At 54.3% G+C, this 9390-nt stretch overlaps 2 protein-coding genes across 5 annotated transcripts; both read left to right on the plus strand.

The window, feature by feature from the left end:
- Positions 1 to 7766, plus strand: F12 (coagulation factor XII). Of its 4 annotated transcripts, none has more exons than XM_080804539.1 (14): positions 1 to 103; positions 468 to 525; positions 3900 to 3999; positions 4139 to 4209; positions 4508 to 4618; positions 4756 to 4887; positions 5037 to 5141; positions 5301 to 5466; positions 5560 to 5762; positions 5859 to 6081; positions 6285 to 6421; positions 6519 to 6668; positions 7206 to 7354; positions 7451 to 7766. In XM_080804539.1, exons 1-14 carry the CDS (start codon positions 47 to 49, stop codon positions 7616 to 7618), a joined length of 1830 nt encoding a protein of 609 aa, XP_080660665.1. In that variant the 5' UTR covers positions 1 to 46; the 3' UTR covers positions 7619 to 7766. The 4 variants fall into 4 exon arrangements, with proteins under 4 accessions (XP_080660665.1, XP_080660666.1, XP_080660667.1 ...); XM_080804540.1 differs by having other exon boundaries at positions 8 to 103; positions 4698 to 4887; XM_080804541.1 differs by having other exon boundaries at positions 40 to 220; positions 4698 to 4887.
- A 1210-nt stretch (positions 7767 to 8976) lies between these two features.
- PFN3 (profilin 3) lies at positions 8977 to 9390 on the plus strand (the record flags this gene model as incomplete). The annotated part of the gene is made up of 1 exon (XM_080804828.1): positions 8977 to 9390. One exon carries the CDS (start codon positions 8977 to 8979, stop codon positions 9388 to 9390), a length of 414 nt encoding a protein of 137 aa, XP_080660954.1.

Below are 9390 nucleotides of genomic sequence, written 5' to 3' on the forward strand. Positions count from 1 at the left end.
TTGACCTGGACTCCTGAGCAAGCAGCTGGACTAACAGACAGACACCATGAGGGCTCTGCTGTTCCTGGGGTCCCTGCTGGGAAGCCTGGAGTCAGCGCTTTTGGTGAGGGCTTTGGGAACCAGGAGGATTGTGCTGGGATGGCCCTGGGGGTCCCTATCACAGCCTTGGCCTCTGCTCATGTCCTTTTGGTCCAGGTGACTGGCAGAACTGTTTGGAAAGGTGAGAATTACCCATAAGGCCCGGATGGAAGAAAGAGAGAGAGACAGCCAGAGCTGGTGGATATAGGACATGGACTTCATTTCTGGGGGAAGGGACCTTGAGGAGACAAGGGGAAGAGGAAGGTTCCAGGTCTTTTGAGGAAATTTCTGCATTTCTGAGATGTGAGAGGAAGCTGAGAACTGGCATGGGATCAGAGGCAGGCTACGACTTTCTGGGAAAATTCCCTGCCCTCTTCTCTCCCTTATAGATTCCACCTTGGAAAGCCCCCAAGGAGCATAAGCACAGAAAGGATGAACACACAGTGGGTAAGTACCCCGGCTGCACTTCCTAAGAAACTCTTGGGTGGGAATGAGCATGTTGGGGAACGTGCAGATGGCAGTTTTGGGTCCTTGGAGCAAGAGGAGGGATCCCAGTACTCTTCACTTTGTCTCCACTTTGGCTGGCATTAAAACCAGTGTGTCTACTGTGCACCAGGGCTCGTGCCCATGGGCACTGGGGACCCCCAGTGACAGTGAACTGTGCACTCCTTGAGGGCAGGCCTTGAGCTGTGTCTGAGTGCCCAGTCCAGTGCCTTCCCATCGTCTTTCACTTCCCTAGCCTCTCCTCTTCCTCCCCTTCCCTCTATACATCTCACGGGCATCAGTCGTGCCGCACAGAGGCTGGGGGCCTTGATGAACAAGGAAGGATCAGAGCAGCGCTCTGGAGCCTAAATGCCTCTGAATCCTGGCTTCATCCCTTATGTGCTGGGTGACTCTGGGCAAGTGACTTGACCTCTCCAAGCTTCAGTTTCCCCAACCATAAAGGCTGGTAATAGTAAAACCTCTTAGGGTTGTGGATGAGAAATGAGCCGTTAATCCATGTGAAGCACTCAGCCCACAGATTGCGGCCTAGTAAATGATTAAACTCTATTAGCTTTTACTTCTCAAGCTCCCTTTTAAAGGGCGATGTCTGCATCTCCCCCCTCCTCAAGCCAGGCCACAACTCTCCATTGCCTTCATTCTTCCTGGCTCTCAATATTTGCCTAGAATTGTGAAATCCTGTGGACCGTGCCCTGGTAAGCCTTGTGTAGTGAGGCCAGGCCCAGCTCCTCAGTGTGGCACTAGGGCCCCCCATACCCAACCCTGCCTGCCTCTGCCTCCTTTCCTTATCCTTTTGCAGCCCGCCGAACTGCTTTCTTTTCTCTTTCCTGAGCCAACCTAGGTGCCCTGCCCTTGCCTAACCACCTACCTGAGGTCCTCCTCCTCTCTGTCCATCCCATTGGCATCTTAAAGGTCCATCTAAAACTCCTCTCTCCTCCTTTACTCCTGTTCCTGGTTTGGCCCTCAGCAGGTACCACTGTGCCTTTAGCAACAAAATACCAGCTAATGCTTATTCAACACATACTATGGGCCAGACCCTGTGCTAAGTGCTCGATAGATATTATCTCATGTAAGCTTCCCAACCCTTCTCTGAAGTAGATCTTCAAGTCCTGTCATTCCTGGTTGTCATGTTCTGTAAAGTCACCAAGACCACTGAATTAGCAAATACTGATTGGCTGTTCCTAAAGGAAACATAAGATGAGGTTCCTGTGAGCTCCAGCATTTTCATCAATCGTCGATAGAAAATTTCATTTTATGTGTGCTTCTCTTTCAAGATGCTTTTCTTAATCTATTGTTACTTCATTGATACAGAAGCCGTGGCCAGCAGCACTGTAACTTATGCCTGGACAAAGCTTATCTCACTCAGAAACACTCTCCGTAGTACCTATCATGGCCTGCCTGCACTTAGGAAAGTCAACACTATATTTGGGGGCCATTTTCAACAGTAAAAGCATCTACCAGAAGTACAAGATTTCAGAAATGTGGCTCTAAGTAGGCCGTAAAAGGACACTTCTTTGTTTTTTGTTTGTTTGTTTTTAAGATTTTATTCATTTATTTGACACAGAGAGAGAAAGACAGAGCGAGAGAGGGAACACAAGCAGGCAGAGTGGGAGAGGGAGAAGCAGGCTCCCCACTGAGCAGGGAGCCCAAAGCGAAGCAGGGTTCAATCCCAGGACCCTGGGATCATGACTTGAGCTGAAGGCAGATGCTTAATGACTGAGCCACCCAGGAGCCCCGAAGGACACTACTACTACTACTACTACTTCTTCTTCTTCTTCTTCTTCTTCTTCTTCTTCTTCTTCTTCTTCTTTTTTTTTAAGATTTTATTTATTTACTTGACAGGCAGAAATCACAAGTAGGCAGGGAAGCAGGCAGAGAGAGAGAGGAGGAAGCAGGCTCTCTGCTGAGCAGAGAGCCCCATGTGGGGCTCAATCCCGGGACTCTGGGATCATGACCTGAGCCAAAGGCAGAGGCTTTAACCCACTGAGCCACCCAGGCACCCCTAAAGGACACTTCTTTACAGGAGAAGAGCTGAAACAGGAGGCAGAGCGTTACCTTGTTTCCCCTCAGCTAGGAACGTGTTTCAGCCACCTCACATCTTTCACTGTTCTGTGCATGTCCATGAATGACCAGAAAAGCATCTTGAGAATTGATTTTGGGAATACATATAAATTTGTGCAAGAAGGCAGGTTTGCAAATGTGGCAAATAGAGAGGTTTGAGGGTACAGTTTTAGAAAATAATAATAGCAATATTTTCATTGTAAAAACTTTAGAAATTACAGAAATGCAAAAGAAGAAAAAATTCCTCTATAATCCACTATCTTCTTAAAAAATGCTCCTACAAACTTTGGAGCATGTCCTTCTAGATTTCTTTTTAATGCATATGTAAAATATATTTGTACAAAAATAGGTCCACATTTGACATGCTGTTTTTAACTTGATCTTCATTTAAAATTATGTTTTCTGTACTAGGATATCTGCATCATTAAAAGTTTTTTTTTATAAAATATGCATTACATAAAATTTACCATCACAATCGTTTTTAAGTATACAGTTCAGTGGTATTAAGCACATTCTATTGGCCTGCAAACATCACCACCCTCCATTTCCAGAAATTTTTTTCATCTTACAAAACTGAAACTCTTCAACTGTATGATTGACCCTTGAACCACAAGGTTAGCAGAGCTGATGCCCTCCCTCCTGTGCAGTAGAAAATCCAGGTAGATTTTCTTAACTACTTATAGCCTACTGTAGCCTACCGACCAAAAGCCTTACTGATAATGTAAACAGTCAATTAACACATATTTTGTATATTAAATGTATTATAAAGTGTATTCTTGCAATAAAGTAAGCTAGTGAAAAGAAAATGTTATTAAGAAAATCATAAGGAAAACACATCTGTAGTACTGAATTTATTGCAAAAAATCCACTTATAAGCAGACCTGTGTGGTTCAAACTTGGGCTTTTCAAGGGCCAACTATATTATTATTGTTGCCACTTTACACAGGAGGAAACTAAGGCTCAGAGCAGTCAAGCGGCTTCTGCAGTCGACTAGTATTTATTAAGTGCCTACTCTCTGGCAAGCACTCTTCTAGACCTGGGGCTGCAGACTTGCCCAAGGTTACACAGCAAGTAGGTGGTGAAATCGGAGTCCACTTCAGCTGTCTGACTGCAGAGCTGAAGCTCTTAGGCAGGATGCAGTCTTGAAGGCACAGTGATCTTCTCAAGGGTCCTGTTTTCCAACCAGACCCTGAGGGGTGGCACCTGGGCAGGGGGTGGGGGCAGGGGGAACATCATCAGGGCTTGTGTTATCTCTGCAGTTCTCACGGTCACTGGGGAGCCCTGCTATTTCCCCTTCCAGTACAACCGGCAGCTGTACCATAAATGTATCCACAGGGGCCGGCCTGGCCCCCGGCCCTGGTAAGACTACCCAGAAGGGGTGGGAGCCAGGGCCTGAGGAAGATGGAGCCTGCCCATCCTTCTGCCCCCGGAAGCCTGCTTGGAGAGAGGGGCTCTGACAGGGGAGGGCAGAGGAGGGAAGCTTCATCTCTTTCTACAGGTGTGCTACCACCCCCAACTTCGAGCAGGACCAGCAATGGGGATACTGCCTGGAGCCCAAGAAAGTGCAAGGTGCTACACACAGCCTTTGGGGTGGCCCAGGGCCCTCTCCTCCCCACTAGTTACTCTCCTGGGTATCATCAGCACCTATACACCTGGTATTCTGAGCCCATCCAGACCCGTCCCTCCCTCTGGAGGGAAAGGTTCTAGGAGAAGGTAGCCCCATTTTGCAGGTAGATAAACTAAAGCATGGAAAGTTGGGAGTGCCAAGGTCACAAGACAAGCAGGTTTGGGTAGGGACTTGGCCCCCCAGACCCCGGCTGTCTGACTCAGGCTCCCCACTCTTCCTTTTACTATGTCCATCTCTCAGACCACTGCAGCAAACACAGCCCCTGCCAGAAGGGAGGGACCTGTGTGAACATGCCACATGGCCCACACTGCATCTGTCCAGAACACTTCACTGGGAAGCACTGCCAGAGAGGTAAGGAGATGGTGAAGCCAGGGGAGAGGATGCTGGGGAAATAGGGCAGTCCTGGGCCTACTGGTCTCTGGATCCCCAGGGACTTGGCAAGATCCCAGCCTCTCCTGAGACCACTGCTCCTGCTCCTCTGTCCCCAGAGAAGTGTTTTGAGCCTCAGCTTCTCCAGTTCTTCCACGAGAAAGAAATATGGCATAGGCTCGAGCCGGCCGGTGTGGCCAAGTGCCAGTGCAAGGGTCCTGAGGCCCACTGCAAGCTACTGGCCACCCAGGGTGAGTGGATAGGTTGAGAACTGGCCTGGGAGGAAAGCTGAAGGTTGGGAAGAGAAGCTGTTAGGAAATGGGGCAGCGTGTCCAAGGAAAGGGGAATTCTCTGTGGGGTCTTTGGGCCCAGAGGTGGCTCAGTGCCCTCCATCTGCCAGTCTGCCGCACCAACCCATGCCTCAACGGGGGCAGCTGCTTAGAGGCGGAGGGCCACCTCCTGTGCCGTTGCCCCGCTGGCTACGCTGGACGCATGTGCGACGTGGGTGAGTCGTGGGTGAGTCGGGATCTTGGGGGACGCAGAAGCTCAGCCCCCAGGGAGGAATGGCTCCGGGAGCGGGAGTCGGGTGAGTGGGGAAAGGGGTTGAGAGGGTGATGGGAAACCATACCGCCTCCCGACTGCAAGGAGCCTCCTCTCTCCCCAGACACTGAGGCGCACTGCTACGATGGCCGCGGGCAGGACTACCGCGGTAGAGCCGCGACTGCGCTCTCGGGTGCCCGGTGTCGACCGTGGGCCTCCGAGGCCACCTATCAGAAAGTGACTGCAGAGCAAGCGCTTAACTGGGGATTGGGCAACCATGCCTTCTGCCGGTGCTCTGGATGGGGCGGGTAGGGCGTCCCCCTCTGCCCCAGGGCCCTCTGCGGCTCCTCGCGCTTTAACAGCGCCCCCTCCCGCGGTTGTAGGAACCCGGACAATGACACCCGCCCGTGGTGCTTCGTGTGGAGTGGCGACCGGCTGAGCTGGGAATATTGCCGCCTGGCACGGTGCCGGGCCCCAAGCCTGGCGGCTCCTCAGAACTTGTCTCCAACCCGGGTCCCCTCTGGGCACCCGGACCTTCCCTTGCCCTCGCTTTCGGCACTGCAGAAGCCTCAGCCCCCGACCCCAGGTAGTTGGGAAGGGGCGGGAAATCGGAGGGCGCACGGCGAGCTACCTTCCAGCCCTTGGTGGGTCTCCCAGCACTCAGCCTGGGCTGCTCCCACAGCCTCGGGGGCCACGCCGGAGCAGCCCACTCCTGTGCCCAGTTTGGGCTGCGGACAGCGGCTCCGGAAACGACTGTCCTCCCTGAGCCGCGTCGTCGGGGGCCTAGTGGCCCTGCCCGGGGCGCACCCCTACATCGCCGCGCTGTACTGGCGCCACAATTTCTGCGCGGGCAGCCTCATCGCCTCCTGCTGGGTGCTGACGGCAGCTCACTGCCTGCAGAACCGGCGAGTCCCCGCCCGGACCCTCAGCTCCTGGCTCCTACGTGCCGGGCTTCCGCGCGCCCCCCACCCCAACCCTTGCCCTACCTCCCCGCACCCTTCCCCAGCCCCCCAGGAGGAAGCTGAAACCCAGCAAAGGGCTCAGGAGCAGAAGGCCAGTGGCCGGCCCTGAGAGCGCTCTCCACCCCCCGCACCCCCTCCGCCTGCAGGCCGGCGCCGGAGGAGCTGACGGTGGTGCTCGGCCAGGACCGCCATAACCAGAGCTGTGAGCAGTGCCAGACGCTGGCCGTGCGCGCGTACAGCCTGCACGAGGCCTTCTCGCCCATCACCTACCAGCACGACCTGGGTGCGTGGGGGCGCCCCCGCGGCGACCAGGGGAAAAGGGTGGGGGAGGGCTCTGAGTCCCGGCGTCCGGGTCTCACCCTCCTCCCCGCTTGGGTTAGCGCTGCTGCGCCTGCAGGAGACAGCGGATGGCCACTGCGCGCTCCCGTCGCCTTTCGTTCAGCCAGTGTGCCTGCCGAGCGGCGCTGCCAGCCCAGCCCAGCCCAAGGCCGCGCTCTGCGAGGTGGCCGGCTGGGGCCACCAGTTCGAGGGTAGGCAGAACGGCTGGGGTTGGTAGGGACACCTCTGGCCACTGGGGTAGGCGAGAGAAACCCGCAGTTTGGGTACCACTGGGGACAGGTCGCGCTGACCTGGTGGGTTGGGAGGACTTGCAAGGCCTTTATCTCTGCAGTCATTCCCCTCCTGCCAGGGCCTGGGCTTCACTGTTTGGTGGGGGGGGGGGGGGGCAAGTCTCCTAAGGGGTACAGAGAGAACCACTCTTTCTCTTGGTTCTTTCTGGGCACTGCGATGCAAGACCTACCAAGAATGCCCGCCTGGCTGGGGCAGTCGGTTCGCTAGTTGGGGAGCATTGTTCTGAGACATTGGGTGGGACGTGGGGGTGGTGTTCCAAAGCAGTCCTGCTCCGCCCCGCCCATTCAAATCCCGGGTCCTCTCTGGTCTCAGTTTTCTTGTCTATAAAATGGTGTTAAGAGCAACTCTCTTTTTCACGAGCTTGCTGCTATAGAGGCCAATTAGTGGGCGGCAAGCAGAGTCGCACTGGGTGTGAGGAATGCGCTCTTGGTTCGCAGGGGCGGGGGAATATTCCAGCTTCCTGCAGGAAGCGCAGGTGCCGCTCATCCCTTCTGAGCGCTGCTCCGCCCCTGAAGTGCACGGAACCTCTTTTACCCCCGGCATGCTCTGCGCTGGCTTCCTCGAGGGCGGCACCGACGCCTGCCAGGTGAGTCCATGCGCCGGCTTGGGCTTGGCGCCCTCCTCCACTCGGTCAAGTGCAGACCCCAGACCAAGGGTGCTGAGGCACGTGTCCCCCACCCAGGGTGATTCCGGGGGCCCGCTAGTGTGTGAGGACGATGCCGCAGAGAGCCAGCTCATCCTGCGAGGTATCATCAGCTGGGGTTCGGGTTGTGGCGACCGCTACAAGCCAGGTGTGTACACCGACGTGGCCAGCTACCTGATCTGGATCCAGGAGCACACCAACTCCTGAGACTCGTCCAGGGATTCGTCGTTCCCTCCTGAGCAATTCTGGAATGGAAGGGTGGCTGGCCCATGATTATGGATGGCAGGGATTGTGTTCCATTCCTCTTAGCCCCAGGCCTGGAGTAGGCACTCAATAAAGTGCTTTTGAAAATGCTTGAGAGGCACAGCTCTGCAGGGGCCCTAATGGGAGACGCCAACACAGTAAACCCGTGCAGTTCTCCACACCCCTTAGGGCACAGGATCTATTGAGATCTTAAGCAAGATATTAGAGATTCATGTCCAGTGGATTTTTACTAAGCGGTACTGTGTACCAAGCCCTGGGCAAGATGACTCCATATTATTTACTCTTTGTTTGAAACTAATATTAACATTGGAATTTTCTAGAACAGAGGTTCTCAACTTCTACTGCACACCAGAATCATCTGGGGAGCTTTTTGAACCTATGCCTGAGATCTACCTCAGATCAAATAAATCAGTATCTCTAGGGTTGAGGTGTGGGTAGTGGTATGTTTTTATATCTCTCTGGGTGATTCCATATGCAGTGGAAGCTGAGAACCAGGGCCAGAAAGGCTTAACATTAAAACGCGGGTGTGGACTCAGAGCTGGCACCAACTTGCACTAGGGCAGTGGGGCTCAAAGTGTGCCTGGACCACCAGTCGCAGCATCAATGGGAAACTTGTTAGAAACGCATTTGTCTCTGGCTGCCTCCCATACTACTGAATCAGAAACTCTTGAGTTGGGACCCAGCGGTCTGTTTAACAGATTTCCAGGAGAGTCTGATGTTCCTAACATTGAACCAAACTGGGGATTCTGGGGTTTGAATGGTTACCAGGCTGCGAGGTTTAGCTGTCCAGACTTGCTTTTTTTGTTCTTTTTTTTTTTTTTTAAGATTTTATTTATTTATTTGACAGACAGATCACAAGTAGGCAGAGAGGCAGGCAGAGAGAGAGGAGGAAGCAGGCTCCCTGCTGAGCAGAGAGCCCGATGCGGGCCGATCCCAGGACCCTGGAATCGTGACCTGAGCTGAAGGCAGAGGCTTTAACCCACTGAGCCACCCAGGCACCCCTCTTTTTGTTCTTAAACCCATGTGTACGCTGTGCGTGGTGAGCCAATTAAGTTAGTTTTTCAAGGGTTATATAGAGGGACGCGATTTCCTCTTTTAGGCTAACTTTACAACTTCACCACGCCTTCCCCTCGCTCCACGTATACATTCTCCAGTGCACGTAGCCTCTTTGTGACATCGCCATGCCTCAGTATCCCAACCCGCACCGATGTGCGTCACAGTGCCTGGGGTTCCAGGCACAGGGAACAGCCGGATAGCCCGGGAAAGTGCGGCCAGAGGCGAGGGGCGCACTCTGAGCCGGAATGGGAGACTGGAAGGGCTATATCAGTGCGGTGTTGCGTGACCAGCGCATTGACGACGTGGCCATCGTGGGTCACTCAGACAATCGCTGCGTGTGGGCATCGCGCCCCGGAGGACTTCTGGCTGCCATATCGCCGCAGGAGGTGGGTGTGCTCACGGGGCATGACCGGCGCACCTTCCTGCAGTCGGGCCTCAGCGTGGCGGGCCGTCGCTGCTGCGTCATCCGCGACCACTTGCTGTCTGAGGGCGATGGAGTTCTGGACGCGCGCACCAAGGGGCTGGATGGGCGCGCGGTCTGCGTCGGCCACACCCCGCGCGTGCTCCTCGTGCTTATGGGCCGGCGCGGCGTGCATGGGGGCATCCTCAATAAGACAGCGCATGAACTGATCAAGGGTCTGCGCAAGCAGGGCACCTAA

This window comes from Martes martes, assembly GCF_963455335.1.
Source record: "Martes martes genome assembly, chromosome: 5".
NCBI lineage: Eukaryota > Metazoa > Chordata > Mammalia > Carnivora > Mustelidae > Martes > Martes martes.